Source organism: Gadus morhua, chromosome 10, assembly GCF_902167405.1.
Source record: "Gadus morhua chromosome 10, gadMor3.0, whole genome shotgun sequence".
NCBI classification, from domain to species: domain Eukaryota; kingdom Metazoa; phylum Chordata; class Actinopteri; order Gadiformes; family Gadidae; genus Gadus; species Gadus morhua.
Genome location: NC_044057.1, coordinates 7,069,425 through 7,094,491, shown reverse-complemented (window position 1 = coordinate 7,094,491; position 25,067 = coordinate 7,069,425). Strand labels below are relative to the sequence as shown.

At 49.2% G+C, this 25,067-nt stretch overlaps 2 protein-coding genes across 8 annotated transcripts; both read right to left on the bottom strand.

Annotated features, from left to right (window-relative positions):
* Nucleotides 1-3,871: 3,871 nt before the first annotated feature.
* ganabb (glucosidase II alpha subunit b) lies at nucleotides 3,872-18,792 on the bottom strand. 6 transcript variants are annotated; one of them, XM_030368853.1, is made up of 26 exons: nucleotides 18,688-18,792; nucleotides 18,505-18,573; nucleotides 17,697-17,798; nucleotides 17,476-17,584; nucleotides 17,250-17,377; nucleotides 16,658-16,837; nucleotides 16,405-16,470; nucleotides 15,236-15,299; nucleotides 14,826-14,916; nucleotides 14,414-14,510; nucleotides 14,084-14,264; nucleotides 13,291-13,444; nucleotides 12,940-13,175; nucleotides 12,133-12,259; nucleotides 11,569-11,648; nucleotides 10,875-11,015; nucleotides 10,392-10,488; nucleotides 9,943-10,044; nucleotides 9,139-9,382; nucleotides 8,230-8,294; nucleotides 7,679-7,755; nucleotides 7,213-7,287; nucleotides 6,637-6,750; nucleotides 6,426-6,538; nucleotides 6,215-6,315; nucleotides 3,872-5,120 (listed from the first exon to the last, which is right to left on the bottom strand). In XM_030368853.1, exons 1-26 carry the CDS (start codon nucleotides 18,690-18,692, stop codon nucleotides 5,011-5,013), a joined length of 2,928 nt encoding a protein of 975 aa, XP_030224713.1. In that variant the 5' UTR covers nucleotides 18,693-18,792; the 3' UTR covers nucleotides 3,872-5,010. The 6 variants fall into 6 exon arrangements, with proteins under 6 accessions (XP_030224713.1, XP_030224714.1, XP_030224718.1 ...); XM_030368854.1 differs by having other exon boundaries at nucleotides 15,236-15,296; XM_030368858.1 differs by lacking the exon at nucleotides 16,405-16,470 and having other exon boundaries at nucleotides 15,236-15,296; nucleotides 18,688-18,791.
* A 146-nt stretch (nucleotides 18,793-18,938) lies between these two features.
* Nucleotides 18,939-24,828, bottom strand: ints5 (integrator complex subunit 5). Of its 2 annotated transcripts, none has more exons than XM_030368851.1 (4): nucleotides 24,563-24,828; nucleotides 23,402-23,672; nucleotides 21,161-23,155; nucleotides 18,939-20,133 (listed from the first exon to the last, which is right to left on the bottom strand). In XM_030368851.1, exons 1-4 carry the CDS (start codon nucleotides 24,640-24,642, stop codon nucleotides 19,405-19,407), a joined length of 3,075 nt encoding a protein of 1,024 aa, XP_030224711.1. In that variant the 5' UTR covers nucleotides 24,643-24,828; the 3' UTR covers nucleotides 18,939-19,404. The 2 variants fall into 2 exon arrangements, with proteins under 2 accessions (XP_030224711.1, XP_030224712.1); XM_030368852.1 differs by having other exon boundaries at nucleotides 23,402-23,654; nucleotides 24,563-24,822.
* Nucleotides 24,829-25,067: the final 239 nt, after the last annotated feature.

The window sequence follows — 25,067 nt, the reverse complement described above, 5'->3', positions numbered from 1 at the left end:
TTTGGCCACTTATAATAAGACCTCAAACTTTCATTATTCTGCTACATTTTCATGATGACTGAGTGAGTCTGATGAGGACACCAAAGGCACTTCATAGTGATATTGACTCGTGTCATCTGGAGGAAAGTCCTCACAGAACTCAGTTTGGGCATCCCCTCCACCTGAAGGAGGGTTTAATGTCTAGTTTAGTTGACGTAGATTTGCTTTTGTTTGATGCCTCCGTTACCTAACAAGAGACAGACTGACCAAAAATAGATTCAAACACAAATACACAAACGGAAAAACATGACAATGATGACTGCTCCGAAAACTCACATGAGATTCCTGGCAACCGGCCACTTTCAAAGAGTTTCTTCAGTTTTTCCTTCGGTCTCTTTTGAGACATCTCTCTTAGCCGAGACTGCCGCAAAGGGCACACAGTGGTTGTGGCTGTTTTTCACAACAACATGGAAGTAGTACCCCTCCTTGATGTGGGGGTCTTCAGACCTAAAGTGGAGAGGATATAATGTTAAGTGCACAGATAACCTGTCTGCCACCTCCCTTGATGCACATCCATCATGTACAGCCCCAACTCCAGACCCTTCTGCAACATTAGAGTGGCCATATGGTTATCAATGGAAGGCTGCTGTTTCCAGTGCGAAATCAATTCTGATGCTGACAACTGTACTTGTGAATGTGCCCATAAAATCAGAACACAGAGATACTAACCTTGACTTCCGCCCTTTACTATACGTCTGTCTTTTCAGAATCAGGTACATAAATGCAGGGCAGGAGGTGTTTTTGCTAGTCTTGGCAGTACTGGTGCGGGTGTTGTGGTGGCACCTCAAGTCAACCTGTAGATAATGGAAAGTCCGACACACTGGCATCTTCACATGGTCTAAGGTCCAAGTGTTTGAAGGTGAAGGGGACACCCTGCAGGAGTCTTTACTATGGTGACCTCTGCTTTTCTCCTATGCACCCGTGAGACCACATATGTGCAAAAGCCATTATTTTTGTAAACACTGTACACTATCGTAACGGACACACATACACCAGATAGACGCTTACACCAAAAGACACAAACGCATGACACCTGAACATGAGATAACTGGTCTGGATATCTGTGTTATTAAGGCCCAATCCCATTTCTACCCCTTACCCCTTCCCCTTCCCCCTCCCCCTTGTTTGGAAGGGGTAATGGGAAGGCGTAAGGGGTAGAAATGGGATTGGGCCTAAAACAAACTGTAGGATGTCTCTGTAGCCTGTGTTTGCACTAACCCTGTACTTGTTAGAGCCATCACCAGCATCTGGATAGGTCTTTGACTTTCGCCACGTTAAGCCTGAGGACGCCTGGAAATCCTCCTGCCACTTCTGCACCTCCTCCTCCCGGGTCAACCTTAACTTCAGGTTAGTCCTGAAATTGTTTTGGTCCCCCTGTGACTCAAAGGAGCACACGTGATAGCTGTAGTCCTCTGGCAAAAGGTTCTGTCAAAATATATATTACAGTGTTAAATCACACTAGCCGACCAATTAAAAAAGTACTTGCTTGATAAATACTTAGTCTACTACGACTTGATACAGTCTAAGTCCTACAAATACATTTACAACTAAAATGTCTGAAACAAATTCTACAAACTAGACTAGAGCATCCAGTTCAAAGTCCACACAAATGCTGCATCGGTTCTTAATGGGTAATGTCTGTGTATTCTGAAATATCTGACCTTCAGCACTGGATAATTGGACAGGTTGTCCTGGACAATTGCGTGATCACACATCTGCTATGTCCTCTGTGTCACAGCTGTCCTCTGTGGAAAGAAAATGCATTACAATAATACATGTACAAGGTTGCAGGTAAAGGAAAAAGAGGTCCCACACACTGTCCACACTGGTAAACACAATCATTTATTGAATATCAAAGAAACAACGGTTTGCCAATTTGATCAAGGAACATTGTTCCTTGTTTCTATGATATTCAATAAGGTATTGCACTTACCAGTCTCCCTTAACCTTTATCATATCTACCTTTAAAGGTTTATTATATTCAAAAGGTTTAAATTATACTCTCACTTTATTCTTATACAGGCTTATTCTTAGGCTATATGATGTGAGAGGAGAAGGAGTGTAGGGACTTAGGAATTAGTGAGGTGGCTTAGGAATTCAGTCATTTGAGGGTAAGGGGTTGCTCCTGTCTTCATAGTTACTAACCATTTATGGTGTTGTGAAGATCACCTCAGCTAGGGGTCTGTCTGACAAACCTTGCCGTCCGAATCTATTGTGGTTTGGGGGGGGGGGAAACTGTCATTGACATTTCAATTCATTCATTCTGTGTAAGCTGACCATGCTTCTAACCGTTTCTGCGTTTCTGGTGCCGTGAAGATCACCTCAGAGTCTATCTGACACACCTTGCAGTTTGTATCAACAGTAGGTGGGGGGAAAACACTTTAATATAATATATATATATATATGTGTTGACGGTCAAATTGGAATTTAGGCAGATGTTTGCTTAAGACAATAAGTCTCACATCTCACACACTTGACCTTTTCACGTGTTTGTGTGTGTGTGTGTGTGTGTGTGTGTGTGTGTGTGTGTGTGTGTGTGTGTGTGTGTGTGTGTGTGTGTGTGTGTGTGTGTGTGTGTGTGTGTGTCTATAAAAAACGGCAAATGTTAGACAAGAACGGATGGGCTGAGCCTGGTTTTCAGATTTGAGGCGTTTATTCCATTTAGCAGACAGGAATAGCTCCATATTCCTAGCCTACACATTTAAGATATCTAGGCTAGTTCCACGGTTGTAAGGAGAGGGGCTGTCAATAATACTTCGTAAATACATGAGCTGAACAGGCCTTAAGCAGCTCCAAGACAAACACCTTAAGTCTGTCGACATAAAGAATCAGAGAAATGCGTTTGACTAACGTTATACTCTACAATTTAAGTTACCTTCTATGCGATCGGTCGATCGCACCCTTCTTTAATGGATCGCGCCGACGGTGCAGTCATGTGACCGATTTTGGCCTTTTCAGATTGGATCAGGGATTTAACCAACGTGATAGGATAATCTCCGTCTATGCCCTCATTAATATTCATGATTTTCCCGGATTCCGCATACGAAAAACACTTTCGCTTCGGGTACCCATTATACCCGTTGTATGGAAGACACTTTTAACTTAATGTCATCAAAACGGTCAGGAGCTGGATTTACAGATCTATTATAATTATATATTAATTAAAAGGGATACTTAAGCAGGTAACCAAAAAATGTCACCATCCTCACATTTTAAATTCTAGAATTCAGAGGGATGTCTAATCAGAGGAAGAGAATTTGATTGCTCGAATTTTGCATTCATACCCTCCCATACTCCAATTCAACATAAGTCCCGGTGTGCATTGGTTGATAAGTTCCCGCCCTACAGCACACACATGAATCTCTTGAGAATTCCATCTTTGGTCACCTGAACTCAAACTTTTCAACATGTCCAGAACTCCAATGGGCCCAGCCAACTGAGACGCATGTGATGGAGATCTTTGTCTTAGTCTTGCTTCGTGAACCCGTTGCAAACATGATTTGTCTGGTGCTTTTCTGCCTATTTCCGATAACAAAACACTACGATGATTTAATTCACTTTATTCATCAAAAATAAATTCTCTTCATTGGTGAAAAATGTATTAGGTTTCTTATCCTTATTAAAATTGTATCTTTGGGTGTAGCTTAATCTTTCACTAGAATTTATTTTATAATCTTAAATAAACGCAAGTGATGAAAACAACTCGAAACGATATTATATAAATGTAATGAAAGATCATATTGTGCCGGTAAAATCGAATCAAATATCAGCCTAGAGCGCAGAGTGGAATGTGGTGTAGAAGTGTAGCTGAAATGACCCCTGAAAACACAAATCAAATTACACATTAATTTTAATGAAATAGAAAAATCAGAACTATCTACGTCTAGTAGGGCTTAAACACCATTACGGGTAAACTGCATTTTATTTCCCACTCATCTTCAAGTGCATTTAAAAAATATCCAGTAAACAAAAGTCTGACAAAAAGGAGAACAAATACACCAACAGGATATCTTTCACATCAGTGGTTCACAATCCCTGTTGCTATATTGCATTTGGTTAAAAACGAATGCTGAACATTACTAATTTTTCAGTAGTAGCGGTTATTCTAAAAAGTGTTGCGTCATGATAATTGCAGCGTCCACACACTTTGCTGAAACTAACTCTGGGAACAAGTTGAAGGGAATACTTTTCCCCTAAATCATTTGTTCTTACATTTGTAAGAAACAATGGAAATTTCTGAAAAAAAGAAAGAATTGTACATGACATCACTACTGAAGTTAAGATTATCACTGAGCCAAAGGCAACTTGCATTATTCGTGGTTCAATTAACACAATTGGGATTTCTGTATACAAAAAAAGAAAAGAAAAAAAAAATCAGTGGATGGAATGGATTTGAAGAAATATAAAAGGGGAGAAGTACAAACATGTCCATGTAGTTCAACAGCTCCTTGGGAATGTGTGCCTTCATAAGATATCCTATCTGAGAGCATCTCGCCCACTACCAAACACATCACCTCATGATCAAAAGTTAAATATAAATTGAAATACATGAAAAAAACATCCCGATCTAAATGGCAACCTTTTAGTACACAACTATTAGTTTTAATGGACAGGAGAGGAACCTGGTGGTGACACTTTCTCCTGTGGCTCCGTCACACTAACATGTGGTCTAATTGGATACGTGGGCACTGCACATGTATGCGTGTACATGGGCACATATTAATGAACGGCACACGTGAAACAGATTAATTCATCGTCTGCGAGTATGTCTGTGTGTATGCGCCTCCGTCTCTGTGCGCGTGTGTGTTTCTGCGCGTGTGTGTGCGTGCGAGTGAGTGTCTGGGTGCACGTGTGTGTGCGCATTTGCGTGTCTGTGTGTGTGTGTGTGTGTGTGTGTGTCTGTTTGTATTAAGTGCCTATCATCCTTCAGTCTATCCAGCGACCTCCGCTCGCCCATCTCAGTCACCATGGTTACTTCAGCACCACGCTCCAGTCCTCTCCGACGTTCATGCCGGGCTTCCGGATCGTCAGCACCGACATGGACGCGTCAAACTCAAACTCCAGCTGGCTGTCCTGGCCGCCTGCGGAGTGTGGGAGAGGGAGGGCCGGTCAACCCGGGATCACACTCGGACAGACCCACACGTCACCCAACATCAACAGCTTCTACAGAAGTACACATGCAGGGACAAAGCCCTTCCATGCACAGGAGTTGTGCTGTGGCTGACATCAGAATTCAATGATGCAACGTAACACTAGAGGGCGTGCTTCATATGTATTGTAGCAACGTACATTAATGCAAGGGCCTCATTTAACGCAAAGCACACCCGCCAGTGTTATAAAATATATATATATATATATATATATATATATATATATATATATATATATATATATATATATATATAGTCAGTGTCATACAGTCATACAGGGAGGATAACGCATGTTATTTGTATCCAAAGGAAAATGATCCAGTCATGTCCAATGCCCCTTATGCAAACCGTAGTTCACTACTCCGGCCAGTAGAGGGAACCCAAGTAACAACCGAGCAACCCCCGTTGTAGAGTCAGCCATTTGGAGCTGACACTTTCTAGAGATCCTGGGACCAATCTTTCCCAATCTGAAGAAATACCTCAAATCTGAACATCTGGCTCAATCTTAACGAAGATATTTGCAGAAAATATTTAGCTTCTTCTACAAATTTGATATGCCCTTCTAAGCAGCTTTCAAGCTGGTGTGTAGTGAGCGTTCTGGCACCGATTGGCTGCCGTGCATCACCCAAGTGGGTGCTACATATTGGTGGTGGTTAGTGAGGTCCCCCCTTCACTTTAGGCGTCTTTGAGTGTTATTAATTATTATTATTCTTCATGTTTAACCTCTGTTTTCCTTTTATTCCTAGTCTGTTTTACATAGTTTTGAATGATGACTATATGCTCTGTAAGGTGACCTTGGGTGTCTTGAAAGGCGCCTCTAAATTAAATGTATTATTATTTTATTATTAAGCTAGTAGCACGGCGTTTAGCCAATGGCAGTCCCTTGACTAATGCCAGAGTAATATCATACTGAGGACTAATTTCTCAGGTGTGCCTTCACACTCCTTTGATCACGTTCTAGTGGAGCAAACAGCTGCTCGGTGGTCACTCCCCGCGGTAGAAGGTACCCCACTCCCATCACTCACCGGCCGTCTTCAGGGTGACCTTGCTGGGCTTACTGGCCCCCAGTATGAGGATCCTCTCAATCCAGGACATGGTAGACAGATGTGCAGCCGGGGCCAAGTTACTGTGGGGGGGGGGATCAGAGAGATGGATTTAAACGACTGACACGACATTTTAGGCAAGTGGGTTCATTCCCCAGCGCTGTCCCTGAACAAAGTGAGGGTCATGTCCCACCTGGAGGACAGGATGTTGTTGGAGAAGGACAGCTTCCTGTGGATGAACTCTCCCTTGGTGTCAAAGTTGAAGGTGTGTCCGTCGTCCAGGTACAGCTCGCCTTCCGCCTTGCGCTGCGGCGGAAAAACGAGAGCAAGGCGTCAGGCCTCAGACGGGGACCGCGGCAACCATAGCAGCAGGGGTGGAAGGGAGAGATAAAAGACATAGTTACCCGCTGGCTGAGGGCCACGAAGAGGGTGTAGGGGTCGTGCTCCATGCAGGCGGAGGACCGGCGAACACGCAGCTTCCTGGGGATAATGGAGCCGCCACGCTGGAACACCGGGATCTACGGAGAGCGGGAGAGACCTCGTTCAACCAGATGGACCGCATGCTTAGGAGCTCAGCGGCTGAAACCACGTCAAAAAGGTACAGGATGAAAATGTCTACCTTAACTACAGGGACACATTGAGCGGCAATACTGGGAGGGGAATTCTTCGCAATTAATAGTGATATTAATTTGTTACATTTAGCAGACGCTTTTATCCAAAGCGACTTACAACCCTTCATACAAACATTCACACACCGCCGGCAGAGTCATCCGCCCAGGGCGACTCCGCTGCCGGTGTGTGGATGTGGGTATGAAGGGGCAGTCAGGGTGAGGCGTCTTGCTCAGGGACAGTCTTGCTTGACACTGGCAGGAGCCAGGGTTGAACTTGAAACCTCCCGGATACCAGTCAACCTGCTGTACCCCGGAGCTAAGCTGATGATATCAATAGTCCTCTAGTGATACAAATGGGGGAGGCCTTACGGAGCTCATGGTGACGGGGATGTAGAGGTCCTGGGCGCCGTTGTGCTTCTGGAAGGTGTGGACGTCAAACCAGACCTGAAACACACGGACCGTTGGGAACACAGTTCAATAGGTCCTCGCACCAACGGCATGCAGTGTAACCGACCAACATGAGCAAGATGAACGCGTCGTGGAGATGGGTCACATTTCATCCATCGTCTTCACTGCACTACAATGCGTTTCGTTGTTTGTAAAGCCATTACACCAAACCCGTGACCCACCACCCACTACACCTATTGGGTTGAATATTTAGAATTCCCAGTCGGTTGAACGCTCAATTTATCCCCACCCACTCCCAACCACCCGCATTACATTTCCAGTAACGGGATAATACAAACATTTAGCAGAATACAAAAGTACGCATCAGTTGCAAGAAAAATGAAAGCATTGGATGTAAAATAGAAACAGCCCAATGGAGTCGTCTCACCTCTCCTTTGCCGGGCAGGTAGGCGGTGACGCCCCTGGCCCCCTCCTCGGTGACGGGATGAACCAGCAGGTCCCGCCCTGAAACACAGCAAAGAGAGTTACTGGTTTAACCCAGTGTCAGAGCAGGCGCAGTGAGAGCCATCTGACAGCGTTGTGCCTCCCTTAGCCGACAGGGTCAGAGCAGGTAACTGTACTGAAGCCGCCATCTGACACACTCACGACTCCTTTAACCAATGTATCATGGCAGGTTGTGGCCCATCACCATTTCATCCACGCCCAGGACAATAAGGGTATGCCTGGTTATTTTCTGTGTCAGAGCATTAGCTATGGTTACTGAATGAGTTTCTATTCTGGCAAACGTCAAGGGAACGACACTAAGGTCACTAGCAGCCACACAGAAACTAAATGTATTTCTGTATAAACATTAAAAAGATAAACACATTTTGAATCAAATTTCATAAACGTAAAAGAGATGGCACAAACACACTAATAAGCTCAAAGAGGTGACGAATGTGAGGTTTGAGGCGTTGTGTGCGAGCGCGGCCGACTCACCGAGCAGAAACTGGTCGTCCATGGCGAAGGTTGCGGCGTCCTGAGGGTACTCCACCCACAGCGGTCTGCCAAGGTAGACAGTGTTACAAAGGAATGTTTGGAACGCCATTTGGGTCAATCTTAAATATATAATGAAACCACTAAACTTCTAAATGAGGCAATAAATATATAAAGGAATATATTGAAACGTACACAAGAACGTTATTTATTTCATAATGCCACATTTTTGTTAATTATTGCCACTTCTATTTCATAAGGCCACATGTGGCCATTATGACATTCAGCAAAAATATTTTTTAAAACAAACGCGCATTTATTCAAAGAGTGGGCGTGGTGAGCAGTCTTGGTAACCATCTGGTGAACTGAAGCTCTGCAGTATTAGACTGACCAGAGGCTGGCTCTTAAAGTCCACACAGCAGACCTACGGTACATATAGCTTTGGTTTCAGTGGAATTAAAATAACATTTGTTTCAACGCACAGAACCGCTCTAGAAAGGAAAAGGAAGAAGGTCATTCTGCAGCAGGGACGAGGAACGGTAGGGTCTGGGAGTTCCCTTTATTCTCTTTATACAGCGTTCCTGGTAAACCCAGTGTTCTCCGGTCTAATCCCTCAGTTTACAACACCTTTGGTACACAGTTGTAATGTTGCATTGACGTTTCAACAGAACCACCTTCTCAAACAATGGATCCCAAGTACTTTAGAAACAAACACTAAAAAAAATGGAGTCACCGTGGATTCAAAGTGACCTATTACCATTTTCCGCTTTTTACAAAAACATTTTTTTGCATTTTTTTGCTTTATGATAGGGTGAGATAGACAGGGAGGTCAGGAATCGAACCCGGGTCCTTAATGGTACAACCTCTACCCGGGGAGCCCAGGGGCGCCCCACGAGGTCCCTCCTCACTCACCTCATGACGGGGTGGCCGGTGCGGTGGGCGTGGTAGAAGAGCTGGTACCAGTAGGGCAGCAGGGCGTAGCGCTGGCGCACCGCCTCGCGGATCAGCGCCGTGTTGTCGGGGCCGAAGAGCCAGGGCTCGCGGCGGGGCGTGTCCAGGTGGGCGTGGGCCCGGAAGAAGGGCTGGTAGGCCCCCGTCTGGTACCAGCGCACCAGCAGCTCGCTGTTGGGGGTCTTGAAGAAGCCCCCCACGTCGGCTAGGAGCACGGACACAGAGGGAGGGGGGGGGGGGGTTAGTCCAAGAGGAGCCCGGAGGGGTCACACAGGTTTCCTTAGCACTCCGTTGTGTACGAGCTCTAGACTTGATGGTGGCTGGCAATAGGCCTCTGCACACCTCTGTAGATATTCCATTAAAAGTCAGCCGTTTCCAGCAAGAATAGTCATTTACCACATCAAAATGAGGAGTCAATATTGTATCTTCATTGAAAAAAAAACTGCTTTTCTCAAAAAGTAAGGACATTTCTAAGCGACCCCAAACTTTGGAACAGTAATGTAGACCTGTAAGTAGAGTCCTTGTCTGATTCTCAGAGGGTTCGGTCATAACGGTAAAAGCCCAATTTATCCTGGTGCCTATTTCCCTGACAACCGTTAAAGTCGCCACATTCTGCTTAAACTCTAGCACTATCAACCAAAACATGTTTTTTTATCGGTTAACCTCTCCTCAATTTTAACTGGTACACTCATAACATTCAGACTCAATCAACAGATGTGAAGCAGATAGAGATAGATAAAGTTGGGTTCCATGGTCGCTGCTTACCTCCACAGAGGGAGATGCCCACCAGGCTGAGGCTCAGGCACATAGGGATGGAGATCTTCAGGTGGTCCCACTCTGCCGCGTTGTCCCCGGTCCACACAGCGCCTGGACAAGGACACCACACACACACACCATGAGTCCCTCCACACTGCGGTGAGCTGCATAAGCCGGGACAGCAGTCTTTGACACATAGTGATCAAGAACCACAACCAAACGCCAGATACATGAATCCATACCTCTCCCTTCGGCTAACACTATTCAGGGACAGCCTGAAGTATTGTGGAATACCTATGAAATTTCCGTGACCGCTGAGAACATTTCATGGCAGACCTCATCTCATTCGCTTAGCCGCTGACAGGACATTTCAACGGCAAGATCGATCTTAAAGATCCATGGTGGAGAAGATTCCTCTAATGAGTACCACAGGGAAGGAGGCTCCAGGGGGGGCTCACCGTAGCGCTGGGACCCAGCGAAGAAGGCCCTGGTCAGGACGAAGGGCCGCTCCACGCCCCCGGACCGCTGGATGAGGCCCTCGGCCGTGGCCGCTTGCTACAGGGACGGGGGGAGACAGGAAAGGTCAAACCCTAACCCTGAACGTCGTTGACTACACATGCACACTACCGTTCAAAAGGGGTTTGGGGTCACTTAGAAATGTCCTTATTTAAGGAAAAGCAATGTATTTATCAAAGGAGATAACATTACATTTAACAGAAATACAGAGTAGACATTGTTAATGTGGTAAAAATGACTATTCTAGCTGGAACGGCAGAGTTCTAATGGAATCTACATGGGTGTACATAGGCCCTCTGTACACACTCGTGCAATGATGTTAGCACAGCTGAAAATTGTTGAATAAAACTGTGAGCTTTAATGGAAAAGAGGAAATTGTCTGGGTGACCCCAAACTTTTGAGTGGGGCTGAAGGAGGACACCCACCACATAGAAGCCGTAGAGGTTGTGCACGTCGCGGTGCTCCCAGGGCCCGTGCACCGCGTCCTTGTGCATGGTGACCTCGGGCCCGTTGAAGACCGACGGCTCGTTCATGTCGTTCCAGGTGTACAGGTTCTCCATGGAGCCCTGTCGGGGTCGGAGTCATTAGGTCAACACATTCCCTTTGAACGCCGCTGCCTTGGATTATATATTTCTACATGCACTTAGTTTCTTTACCAGCCGTTCACGGTTAGTGGGATACGTTTCAAACTGATTTTTTAAATCCCATTTCATGCTTTTTTTTAGGGTTAATAATTGCATTTGGGGCTTCTACTAGAATAGGCTTATATGCCTGTATGTTAATTTCTGCAAAACCAATTTCAGCGTCTTTCAAAAACGTCAATTGTCAAACGCATTCAAACTCCTCCTACCCGGGCAAGCCACTAACTATTGGGGAACAATCCCGTTTCGGTCTCAGCGACAATATGAAACAGCAAGAGATCCATTTCGGACAATGTCATTATGTATCCTGCTTTCATATTTAACCAAAATACATAAAGATAATATAAAATGTATTTGAAGATGTCAAATCTCATTTCTACCAGACAGTTGGATTGCAAGCTTTCTGTAATGGTTGTCGGTTTGCCTGACGAGCCCTAGTAGGCAGAGGGTCACAAGTCGGTGAGGCGTCTGCTCCTACCTCGTACTGATCGTAGGCAAACATGCTGGCCCACCACGCCCTCATCTCCGGCTTGGTGAAGTCTGGGTAGCCGGCATTACCTGGAGAGAGAGAGAGAGAGAGACGTCACCAGGGACCCATTAGGATTGAAGTCAGGGCGGCCAGGGGGCGAGAGACAGAGAGGGAACACGGACAGCTAGATCAGTCTATTAATAAAACACGGCAGATGCAATAACAACAAACCCAACTTAGTAGGGGACACAGGAGGGAGAGTGTTGCTAATTTAAGAGGCTGTTGTTTGGGCCCGGCATACTTATTGTACGTCCTGGCACTTAATGTACGCACTTATTGTTTGTCGCACTTGGTTGTGCAGCGTCTTATCGTAGCTATCTCTGTTGTATACAGGGAATGGGTTAACCTAGTGATTGTTAGTGCTTTGCACTTGGTTCTATGAACATCCTTACTGAACCGATATATTGTTTCACCTACTTCTGACAAATGTACTTATTGTATATGGCTTTGGATGAAAGCGTCTGCCTAATGCTGTAAATGTTAATGCCATCAGTGGGCCGTGGGGTCTCTTACCGGGCCAGCACCAGCCCTCGTAGTCGCCTCCGTCTTTGTTTTTGATGTAGAAGCCTTGGGAGCGGATCTCCGTATGGATCTTGTACTCGCTGTCTATCTTGATGTGAGGGTCCACGATGGCCACCATCTGAAACCACAGGGAGCAGGGGACCCATGAAGGACCGGGAGAGATAGACTGGAGCAAATCAACCCTTTTCATTGGTTTAGGACTTCAGATGGTCAGCCCCATCGTTGGTGTCGGCGGCCATCGTCAGTCACGGATCCATAACATAGGGACTACAATAATAACTGTACTGATTGACAGGTCTGTTTAGGTCTTCTACTCAGAGGCTGGTGAACACATCTCAACATTCGTGAAGTGAATGGTGACTCAACCGGTTGTAAAAAGGCCATGCAGGAATGCTTTAAAAGCACACGTTCAACATGTTCAGTTGCCCTTCAGGGTTAGTTGATTGTATGCAGGAAGACCAACGCCATCTGTGATCAGCCATTACAAGCAGATAGAAAAATCGATCAGATAGAAAATTAATGGTGTAATTAGTTTTAGTGGGACTGTCCACCTGGATGTATGATGGACAGAGTTGAGCAACGTTTGCTACAGTCCACTGGGTAGGCTGGGTGACGGATCTAGCCAGCACACATCTAGGTGGACACGGCCACTTGTGATGTCACCAAAACACAGGAAAAGCCTGATTTCTAAGAAGGCTTGTGATGGCTTATCCCACTCACAGCTGGTGGCCCGCCACCCCCCCTTTACTACACGCCTCCCTTCACTGCCCGGCTACGGCGCCCAGGCTGCGGGCGTACCTTGCGCTTCTTCTCCAGCAGGCCCTGCAGCATGTCCTTGGGCGTGGCGAACTTGTGCGGGTCCCAGGTGAAGTAGCGCTTGCCGTCGGTGTGCTCGATGTCCAGCCAGATGAAGTCGTAGGGGATGTCGTGCTGGTCGAAGCCGGCGTCCACCGCCTGCACGTCCTCCTGGTCGTTGTAGTTCCAGCGGCACTGGTGGTACGCCAGGCCGGCCAGGGGCGGGAAGGCCTGGGTGCCTGAGAGGGGTCCGAGGGAGACGGCCGGCTCAGACGGGGATCCATCTCTCATGCATCATCCGAAATGCAAACATCATACGCCTTATCATATGGGGGGGGGGGGGGGGGGTCTGACCTGTGAGGGAGGCGTACTGGGAGAAGACGTCGTAGGGCGTCGGGCCCAGCATGATGAACACGTCGATGATGCCGCTCTCTGAGATCCAGCGCACATCGGTCTGGGGCGTCTCGTTGGAGCCCTGAACGTAGTCCAGCATCTTCCCGAAGACCGTCTGCCGGGAGAGGGCCACACACAGGGAGAAGAGTGAGACCGAGAGGAGGAAGAGTGAGACAGAGAGGAGGAAGAGTGAGACCGAGAGAAGGAAAGTGAGACAGAGGAGCACACCGAGGAGGAAGAGTGAAAGAGGAGATATGAGGCACAAGGAGTGATTGATAACAAATATAGAAACAAAGACACGGAACTCCACGGTCATCCATATCATTGCAAGACGGCGCCACGCAGGGTGGCAGTCTTACGAGTAAAGGGCTTGCAGTCGTAATTTCTTAGTGCTTTGTAACATATACCAGTGCTATCATACAGCATGATGGACAAACGCACTTAGACATCAGAATGAGAGCAGAAACTCATTTTTTATCAAGAAAAACAACTTAAGATTGTCCTTTGTGGTGTCTCACTGTACTTCGTTACTCTATCTTCTTATAAAAAAAATGTGTCTTCCTAAACAATTACCTTTTCTTTTTTTTTCATTATTAATTATAAAAAAATGGCATTGTCGACTAGGACTGCATTGCCTGTTATGTTATGGAGTGCATTTGACTACTAAAATAACTTAATCCATATCAGCCCTGGACACGCTGTTAGACGGTGGACTGCAGGTGCTCGACAGGGAACGGTCCAGAAGCCACGGTACCTTGCCAGCGGTGTTGGAGCTGATATCCACCCAGGTCTCGGCAGCATTCAGCCAGAAGATGCCAGTGGTCCTCTGGGCGTTGTGGGCCAGCATGACGGGCACGGCCCCGTACAGGGCCATGGGGTTGAACAGCTCGTACTGGAACACATCCAGGTTGTACAGCCGATAGGGGTCCCCTCCACTGAACAGACAGACGGACACACGATTAGCAACTCTATTTCTCCTTTACTTAACTTGTCTTCCATTCATTATTGGATTTTTGTCTTGGTTACGCATCTCTTTGTTAATCGTTAACTTCCCATCCGTTCCATATATTGACAGATCACTCACTCTGTGGTTTTGAGTTTAAGAGTCTCGGCGTGTTCTGGGATGCCGTACACGTGCTCAACTCCTGGCAGAGAGAAGTCCAGACTGACGGCAGAGGGACCTGCAGGGGGACCGACCACCAACGTTAGCACAAAGAGACTCAATGTACTGGCCACTGGCGGTAGAGAGGTCAACACAGATTGAACACATCTCCACAGCGGACATTTAGCCAGGATTAATTAAAGCTGCGCTTGCATCTTCATGCGACTGATCTGGTTGATTACAATCTTGTACTAGCAAGGAATGTCTTTGACTTTTGGCAAGGCAGTAGTAGTATTAGTAAAAGACATTAGACACAATATAATAATCAAACGCAGGTGCTTTGAGGCCTGACAGCACCAGGCGGCGCCTGCTGGCGATGAGGTGGCGGTCGTACCGTTGGGTTTGGTGTCCGTGTGGGACTTGAACGTCTCCTCCCACATCCCCTCCTCATCCTTCTCCTCCTCCACCTTGTCGTCGGCCTTGGGCTGGGAGGGCAAGATGACAAACAATGAGAACACTGCGAATATAGTCTAATTTAAATGATTTTTTTATATATATATATATATATATATATATATATATATTCATCAATGGTTTTATAGAAATTGTAGAACAGCTGGTCAAAGTTCTCCAAGTTCTCCGTTACAAAAGTGTTTTTTGAAGATAAATGCATCATGTTTTCATAATCGTGATTTCAAAATTGACCAAAATAATCGTGATTATGATTTTCGCCATAATCAAGCAGCCCTAGTCCACGCTATCCAAATCTGCTCCATCATTAGAACAGCCGTGACCGTAGCACACCTGCTCAGCCTGGTCCGCCGGATCCGTGCCCTGGGGTTTCTCTGCCTCGGAGTCTGACTGACTGCTGCACCGCGACACCACAGGAACGGAAGGGAGGGAGGAGAGCAGGGCGAAACATGAGACGGCCGAGAGAGAGGGACAGAGAAAGAGAGAAACAAAAGGTGTCAAAGTGGGAGCAACACATTTCAAAAGAGGGGGGGGGGGAGATGGAGGTGGTAACACAATATGAGGGAACTAGGAGAGTGGGACTTAAACAGGCAAAGGAAGGCAATATGCAGAGGTCATGGACGCCATCGGGTGTCTGCGGGGACTGGGAGGGGCTAGAGTGCAGCTGGCTGCTAAGCAGGGCACACCGTTCAGAAGAGGTAGATGAGCAAATCCCTGCCTTGTGGCTACTTGTTGCCCGGCATCCTGGGACAGAGACCTTTATGGAAGCCTCCCTCCATAAATGAGACTCCTAAGTATGCAGGAGTATGTGCCTCCAAGGTAAGAGTGGAACAGAAATGGGCCACGGGAATGCAAATGATGGCTGGCCACTTCATTTATTTGGTCTTTTTTATTCTCGAATGGGGTAACCATTGGTGTCCACATGTGATTGAGCATGTGCTAATACCGGAAGACAAGTCATAACCACAAAGAAAGATGCTGCTTGATTGGTTTCTGGAGAGTGCTGGTCTTAAAGTTGAACATTAACCTATCGACCATATGCTGTCCATTCAAAGGTCACAGAGCTCTTGTTTTGGGCTCAGGGGGAAGGGGACTGAGGGGGGTTTGCCTATTCGATCAGGAAGCTTGGCAAGTCATGCAGTTAGTATTAAACCAGCTTGAAGATTCTGTGTTTTTGATTCATTTGTTATACAATACAGAATAATAAAAGTATGAGTAAAAACATATTTTTTCAATTAGACCCCAGCAGGCTAGGTGTGCAATTTCTTTAAGGAAAAAATCCATACGGGGTTCAATAATTTCCAAATTGTAGGTAGTAAGAACATAATTTGAGTCATTAATCAAAATACATTTGATATTTTTATAGATCAAAATGGAGCCATAAATATACATTTTTTCAGTGACATTAATCATCTATCATTGCTTTTAGGTTCAATACAACTAAGGCCAGCATTGGCACAAGATACAGAATACACACTTACAAAAGCTTTAAGGGTCTTTACCTAGAGAATACCCACTTGATACTATCCCACACGCTAGCCACTGTGCTAGTTACTTTATAGGAGAAACTGGGACGATAAGGGAGAAGAGGACAGAACAACCAGTCAGAGACAGTATGAACCATTTCAAGGGCAAAACAAAAGCATCTAGGTGAGAACAATCATGCACCAATCCGAGGGTACGGAGAATACAACGAGCCACAGGGGGCGGCTCGGAGAATGGCGCGTGTGGAATAGAATGGAGTGCGTTGCTCACGTGTCCTTGCGCGTCCTCAGGTGCTCGAAGGCCAGCAGGCCGCGGGAGTTCAGGGACATCAGCAGCTCGTGGCCCTCCATGATGTCCAGGCGGAAGGGCCGGGCACTGAGGATGACCCGCTGGGCCTCGCCCCCCAGGGAGAGGACCACGCCGTTCTCGTCCTGGGACAGGAGAGACAGGCTGGGAGAGGAGGGGGTGGGACGGGGGTGAGAGAGAGGGATTCATCCAACATCCTTCGGACAGCTGGACTGTTGGATACTAGAAGCCGGAACATGCAATTCTAGAACAGGCAGCAGGTGTGTTTATCTCAGGTTTCCCACTTGGCCAGGGTGGTCGGTTGTATTGTGACCCGCATGCATCGTCCTGACCAGGCAGCGCCTCGGACCACTGCCAGTCAAAAGAAACCCTGCATGCCTGGCTGTCCGGCTGACTTAAAACAAGGAACATATTTTGCTCCCATGCTAATCCAACCACCAATGTGTGTTCGTATTGGAAGACATCCCTGCTGGGAAGCCTCCCACCCAACTCCCCATAGCTGGTTTACATGAGTGGGTCGCCAAGTGTGTGGGGGGGGGGGGGGGGGCGTACTTACGGCTCAGTGAGGGGCTGCTGGACCAGGACATCAGGGACCTCGTAGCGAGGCTTCAGGGGTTTGAGCTCATTAATCTTCACCCTGGTCATGTTCCCCTGGAGACGGTAGAGCTCCAACAGCAGGCGCACCTGGCAGAGAACAAGGTGATGAATACAGAGAACGCCCCTCGAACGGCATCCTTCACCATTACATTAACAGCGAGTCACAAAGTGGTTCTTTCCGGTACCTTGTTGTTGTCATTGATGAGCTGCAAGGTGAGCTTGGTGTGAGTCAGCTCCATGGTGTCCAAAAGAGCCCGGTAGGGAGATTGGCCTGGCTGCAGTGCCCTCTGACGCCTGAGTGGACACACGCACACAAACAAAACACACTTAATAATAGCAATTAATCTGTTGGTACTCCGCAAACGCATCATGCAAAAAGTGTAATGAACGATGCAGATTGACCCACTTGCAAAAGGCACTCTGGTCGCAGGTCTTGAAGTTTCCCCGGTCCACAGCCAAGGTGCCACTGAGGCACAGCGCCAGCCACAGCATCACAACCGGCGCCATCCTAGTCGGGGAGCAATCACATTTGCATGAAACCGATCCTGGGTCACTTACAGTAAAGCAGGCCTTGCAGAAAAATAAAGCACTGAACCCCGACGCCACGGTTAAAACGCTCAGAGGCGCACGTCGGATGGAAAACGTCACGAACGGTTTCGCCATTTCCTCTGCATGACGATTCGCGGAATCGGATTAGAAAAGTAATTGAATAATAATATGCCTGATGTAGATTGAAGCGTTACATTTTTTTCCACGATGCTGAGACGAAAGAGCGATATAATCCAGAAAGCATACTCGATATGCGGAGCAGACAGTGATGGGATTAGCGAGGAGGAGGTAGCACTGCGCTAGCGTGGAGCGTTACTACCGCACAACTTCCTTCCAAAGGTGAACACCTTTTCGATAAATGATACTATCGCATTAAGAGGATCTGCCCAGGCCCTGGTGGTGGATGCTCTGGAGGGATTAGGGCAGGTTGCGGGTTTGACCCCCGGGCTCGACTAACGGCAGTGGCTGTCAGACCGCTCCGACTAACCCATTCAACGTTCCCCACTTCTCCGGCTTTTCCTTCCCGGTTACGATTCAGACCCGTCCCGATAATCGCCCCTTCTCGTCGACTAAATGTCGGACGGGGTTCGTGTTTTCAAGGTCGCTGTCGGTTTAGTAAACGAACGAATAACGGCCAGGTTAGACGGTTAAGCGCTTTGTCTTACCTTTGAACGAAGGGGGCCATCTTGGTAACGCTCCTTGTAGCTCCGCCCACTTCCTCCCTGGCGCAAAGACTGTTGGGAAATAAAGATATGCAGCGATATAAATAATCTATAGTCAAATCAGAGTCGATCCACGATCTGAATTTGTATTTTAGATGCCACAGAATAACTGTTAATGGATATTACCTCATCAATGACGGAAATGCTTTAAAATAATGTAATGTTGCCCGCTGTGCCAAAAATGAATATCTTGCCTCTGCGGGTGTTCATCCTCTAAGGCTTGGACACGTCAGCTGAAGCTCAGTGCGTCTCCTCCGGGTCTGATTGTATGTGTGTAGTTTTCTTTGTGTAGGTGCTTCATACACATGTTTTTTTCAAGAAAGTTAAAAAGAGATATTAATAAATCGCCAATCATTATTGAAGGGCGAATGACACAGTTAAAGACCAAATCCAATTTATTTTTCCTAAAATTGTTGAGTTAACAGTATGCGCTTCACAAAGAAAATGCTGGTTCAACACTCTTGACAATCTTAATACTAAATCCATGTCATTAAGGAAATTACGCTGTATAAATGACAACACAAACGTTTTCACAGCCGAGGTAACATGTTAAGGCTGTTTGGTGTGGAATAGGAAACCATCAGGCACATATTTTGCATTCATTATAAAATACAAATGTGTCATTTACTCTGCCAATTTTTTTATTTGACTCCTTGGTAAAAGAAAAACCTAAAAAGTATACAAACTACACAAACATGGGAAGAGCAACCGTTGAATGGAACCTAGATACAGTGATAACTTCACAACCCCCCACCCCCCCAACCCCCCATACAAATCCAGAACAGAGTTAAATATCTTCCTCTTGAGAGGTCTCTGACTCAGATTCAAATCCCTCGCCGGCGCTCAGAGCTGGAAGCGCCAGCACAGGTGTCCGAGCCGGTCGATGTTCTTGTGCAGGACGCTGTGGATGGGCGCCACGTAGCGGGCCACGTCTCCGTCCCGAGAGAAGTCCCTGCAGAACAGGCCCCTCTCCGGGCTGAACACAAACTTCTGGGGCATGGGTCCGTTGCCGCGCACGTACTCCCACAGCGCCAGCAGCAGCAGCCGCACCTCGAAGGGCGTGAGGTGGGGGAAGGCCTCGTGCACGTTGCCCAGCACGGGGGGCAGAAGCTGGCCCTCGCCCATGCAGGACACCAGCAGGCAGGAGGCCTGCAGGTGCCAGGGCGAGTCTGTGGCCAAGGCCTCGCGTGACGCCTCCCAGTGGGCCAGCAGCGTGGCCAGCAGCCCCCGGAGCACGGCCGACAGGTAGCAGAGGGCGGGGCGCCCCGCAGCCACCACCTGCAGCAGGGGGAACAGCACGGGGTGCGCCTCGAAGCAGCGGCGGATGTGGATGTCGCGCTCCACCGTGGTGCGCGCGTGCTCCTCGGGCGGCCAGGACAGCTCGCCGTTGGCCACATCGGGGCAGATGTTCTCCACCAGGGTCATCGCCACCACCTTGGCCGCCTCCGCGTTGATGGGCGGCGGGGGGTCGTCGGGGTCGGGGGTCGGCTGGCGCTGGGAGCCGTTGGCACCGCCGTTGAGAGGCGAGGAGCTGCAGCACTGGACGGTGACGGCCAGCAGCGTCTGGGTGTTCTGGGGGGGGGGGCGACCGTCAGTACATCACATTAAGGTCGACACGCAACATCGCTTCTGAGAAGGGGCGGGACAGAATATCGATACGGCGAGACATCGTCGTCCTTTTTTCGTCCTTTTTTACACTGGCGCCATATATATATTTTTTTGCATTTTTATGCTTTATCCCTGAAGAGTTATAAGAGAAATATCGCCCCAAATATCGATATTTTAATTCATAAATGAAGGCTATCTGAACAGATTTCCCTGCTCCTTGAGGTGGTGCTCAACACAAGAAAAGAACTAATTAGAGACAAGTCACTGAAAAACTCAGTGTGGACCGTGAATAAAGTCCGTAATCCAGCACTTTGCCTTTTCATTTTGTATTCATCGTCCACATCCATCGTTATATGATTGTCTAACAATGTATCGATTATTGCAGAATCGCTGTATCGCGATTCGGGATATTATCGTTATCGAGGGCCTTGTATCGGTTATCATATCGTGAGGTACCCTGTGATTCCCGTCCCTACTTCTGAGTCAGCCAATAGCAGACCTGATTGATATTTTAATTCATAAAAGAAGGCGCTCTGAACAGATTTCCCTGCGCCTTGAGGTGGTGCTCAACACAAGAAAAATAACTAGCTAGAGACAAGTCACTGAAAAACTCAGTGTGGACCGTGAATAAAGTCCGTAATCCAGCACTTTGCCTTTTCATTTTGTATTCATCGTCCACATCCATCGTTATATGATTGTCTAACAATGTATCGATTATTGCAGAATCGCTGTATCGCGATTCGCGATATTATCGTTATCGCGGGCCTTGTATCGGGTATCATATCGTGAGGTACCCTGTGATTCCCGTCCCTACTTCTGAGTCACCCAATAGCAGACCTGATTGACTAAGGAATAAAGAATTCTGTTCCTTCTTTTGTTCCGACGTAGATACGTTGGATCAAATCAAATCATGACAACATATCCTTTTCAAATCGACACGGCATTAAGAGGACCAATGTCCCCTTAGTCTGGATTCATCTCAGCGCCTCACCTGCACCACGGTGGCCGGGTCGCGGGGGGGCTTGGCGGCCCGCACCTTCAGGCCCTTGCCGATCACGCCGGCGTGGAACACGGACCACACGCTGCCCGAGAAGTTGACGGCGCTGCCAAAGCGGCAGTTGGTGTCGAGCAGCGAGGCGCCGAGGTCGGGGGTCAGGGACGGCGAGAGCGGCGTGTCCCCGGCCATGTCGGCGATGCGCCCGCCGAACAGCTCGGCGTTGCCCTTGTGCAGCGCGCCCTCCACCAGCTGCTGCAGCACCGCCTTCAGCGCCAGCGACGAGTAGGCCGCCAGGCGCGCCAGCAGCAGGGCGGAGCAGCCCACCGCCTCGCCGGCCTGCCCGCCGTCCCGCCCCGACCCGCTCTCCCCCCGCCGCCGCAGCGCCACAAAGAAGTGGGCCACCGCTGCACGGCACAGCTGCAGCAGGTGTGCGGGCGCGGCGGCGCGGCGCGGCAGAGGGCTGGTGGAAAGGAGGCGGGCCGCGGCGTGGGACACGGCCGGGTCACCGTGCAGCAGCAGCGGGCCGAAGTCGTGCAGGTGGCCCGAGACGGCGCCGCCCACCTGGACGGCCATGGAGGCCTGGGCGACCGGCCCCGCCCCCCGCCGCTCCTCGTCCTGGCTCTGCACTGCCGCCGCAAGGTTGAGTAGCAGTTGCCTCAGCGGGCGGGGCCCCAGGGTGTGGGTGTGGATCTGGGCCACGCAGCGGCCCACGGCGGCCGGGATGAGGCCCGGCAGGCAGGCGGACAGCGGCGTGTGCAGCTGCCAGGCCAGCGCCAGCTCCTCGGGGTTGCGGGCCTGGGTGAGCAGCTGGCAGAGCGCCTCGGTGGCCACGCTGGGGCCGCCGTACACCGACAGCAGGCAGAGCAGCTGGTGCAGCCACAGGTGGCGCTTCCGCTCCAGCCGCAGGGTCTCGGCGCACAGCTCGCCCACGTGGGCCTGCAGCTCCTCCAGGAAGGGGACGACCCTCTGGGGCGGGGCCGAGGTGGCCGCGTGGTGGGAGGGCCCCATGGCCTCACTGCCGTCAGAGCGGTTGTAGACCAGCTTGTGGAGATGCAGCAGCAGCATCTGGAGGAGGCGGTCGCAGGCCTCCCGGATCCCGTCCAGGGGCGAGGGCGTCGGCCCCGAGATGATGACCGACGCGGGCGTGGCCGTGTCCGCCAGGAAGCGCAGGACGCGGGCGCCCCCTGCGGGGCTCTGGCTGATGAGGTGCACGGCCAGCCCCAGCATGTTCTCCAGCTCCTCCCTGGGGAGGCCCAGCAGCAGAGCCTGCAGCTGCAGCAGGATGGGCGGGCGCAGGAGCTCCACCAGCTGGGCCGACACGGCGCCCAGAAGGGTGGGCGACAGCGCGGCCAGCTGCAGCAGGAAGGGCACCGCCGAGCGGCGCAGCTGCGGCGAGCTCTCCCAGGAGGAGGCCGAGGAGGACGGGGAGAGCGGGCCGGAGGGGCTCAGGCTCTCCTGGAACATCCGAAGCAGCTCCTTGCGGATGCTCTCCGAGTGGTGCGCCGCCAGGTGCCCCAGGATCCCCACCACCGAGCCGATCTTGGGCACGCGGCTCCCCTTGTCCCCTCCTCCCCCGGCCGGGGCCAGCAGCGGGTCCGTGGAGCCGTGGGAGCAGAAGTCCTTGAGGCCACAGGCCAGCACCCTGCTGATGATGGTCCCGGGGAAGGCCGAGCCGATGTGCGCCACCACCCAGTCGAAGTGGGGCGAGTGCTGGACGGAGGTGTCCAGCAGGGCGTCCACGCAGGCGTCGGGGCACCAGGCCAGCATGGCGGCCAGGCACTGGGAGTACGCCTCCATGAGGGAGCGGGTGGCCGCGCAGGACATCCACAGCTGCAGCAGCTCGTTGAGGCTGGAGGAGTGAGGCGTGGCGCGGCGACCGGCGTGCTTGCTGCTCATCTGGCCCAACAGGTCCACGGCCCAGGCGGACACCAGAGGGGCCCAGGCCCGCGGGTTGAGGCGGATGAACTCAGACAGCACCCCGTGAACCTCCTGCAAACAAGGGAGGAGGGATCCGTTTGGATTAGACAAGTAGATGATACTGTATTAATCCCAGACGGGATATTGAGGTGCCACAGCAGAAGGTACAGTACAGGCTCAGGACAGTCGAATAAAACAAAAGTAATACTGTAAAAACAATTTTCAAAGCAATGCATTTCAACCAAACATAACGGAGTCAGTACTCATGGATTTGCAGAGGTAGTTCTTAAGATGCGATACAATAGGGTGGGGCTTTACTTGTATGATGTCCTCCAGGTTGGAGCTGACCCCGCCACTACCGTCGCCCTCCGTCTCCAGGTGGTGGAGGAAGGCAGACACATGCTCGTCGTACACGCCCCTCAAGTGCTCCAGGACCGCCCCGCGGCAGGCCGGGACGGAGCGCAGCAGACGGACGGCGCAGCGGGCGTGCTCTCGGACGCTGAGTTTGCGGCCCTGGACGGAGTCCACGCCGCTGATGAAGGACTTGATCTCTTGGGACAGCTCCTGGGCACTAGGAGCGGAAGAAACGCTGGATATATTGCATTCCTTATTATCAATTCTTTATCTTTATAAGCAGTACACTATATTAGTCTCAATTGCTACCAGAACGTTGTTGTGATACCTTTATCCAATTGTTTTTGCTTACTCTCCAGTAGGCCTGTAGTTAATTGCTGCATTAACAATAGTTCCATACGGGAATGATATCGTTATTGAACTGCTTAATCAAATATTTTATCAGGTTTTGTGTAAAAGTGCTGTCCACTAAAATATTTGTATTGACTTTGGGTAGAAGGTAAAAGATGCAGTATATTTAATACATGAGTAAGATGGATTTTTTTCAAGTAACTTAATGAAGGACTTTAATTTTGGCGTTATTATTGTTCATCTGAAAAAAATCTAAAACCAGATGCCAAATGATACCATACTTTCCACTTCATAGAAAGAATATAACCGTTTTTTCTACTATTTTAAGGGAGACTGGTCAGTGTTTTTCTTACTGCAGACTTCCCTATAAAACAACCATGATATGATCATCTGTTATTATTGCACACAAGTACTGGGAAGAAGGTAAAACACGACCTGAACTCAAGGTTCACCCATAGGGAGGGTTAAGGTTCACATAGGGTGAACCCTAGTAATAGGGAGGGTGAACCTTCACCCGTAGGGAGGGTGAAGGTTCATCCATAGGGAGGCTGCACCTACACCCGTAGGGAGGTTGTACCTCACCCATAGGGAGGTTGTACCTCACCCATAGGGAGGGTATGCTTTCACCCGTAGGGAGGGTGGACCTTCACCAGTAGGGCGGGTGAAGGTTCACTCCTAGTGTGGGTGTGTGTGTGGGGGGGGGGGGGGGTTGACCTCACCAATAGGGAGTGAAAGGGTGAACTTTCACCCATAGGGAGGGTGGAACCTACTCACCTCAGGGCGCTCGGCGGCGGGTGCGGGTGGGAGGTCTGCATCGCGTCACAGACCACAGACATCGCTTTCTCTTTTAACATTTAGGCTTCACATTAAAACCCCCCTCCTCTCCCCTGCCTCAGATGTACGAATAAATTGTGTTTTCAACAGGAAAATGTATTTGTTCTTAGTTTTCTGGACAGAAATATCAATAGAGCGAGTAAAGACGGAAGTTGGCTCTTCTTCGAGTGTTATTGTAGTGAACAACAACCACCTCCGGCCTCGATGGCGCCACCTGGTGGTTCTGGAGGAGGCACTATAAACATGACCGCACTAGCCTAGGTAATACCGATGTGTTCAAAGCTGCGTTTAAAACAAGAATGTCGTAGCATGTCATATATTTTTTATTATTTATTCATTTGTGTTGTTTTTTTGGTAATGATTGCTAAATTATCAAAAATCGTACACAGCATATATTTTAAACTAACCTGTGCGATGTGTGTACGTGTGAGTGTGTGTGCGTGTG

Bases quoted from the DNA above. Each gene is read 5' to 3' on its own strand.
- ints5 (XM_030368851.1), bottom strand. From the start codon at position 24,642: ATGTTAAAAGAGAAAGCGATGTCTGTGGTCTGTGACGCGATGCAGACC. The intron at 23,673-24,562 runs GTGAGTAGGTTC...CAATATATCCAG, and splicing joins CCGCCGCCGAGCGCCCTGAG to CGTTTCTTCCGCTCCTAGTG. The intron at 20,134-21,160 runs GTGAGGCGCTGA...CCCCCCCCCCAG, and splicing joins ACCCGGCCACCGTGGTGCAG to AACACCCAGACGCTGCTGGC.
- ganabb (XM_030368853.1), bottom strand. The intron at 11,016-11,568 runs GTAGGAGCAGAC...CGACCCCGACAG, and splicing joins TTGCCTACGATCAGTACGAG to GGCTCCATGGAGAACCTGTA. The intron at 6,316-6,425 runs GTGGGACATGAC...CCCCCCCCACAG, and splicing joins AACAACATCCTGTCCTCCAG to TAACTTGGCCCCGGCTGCAC.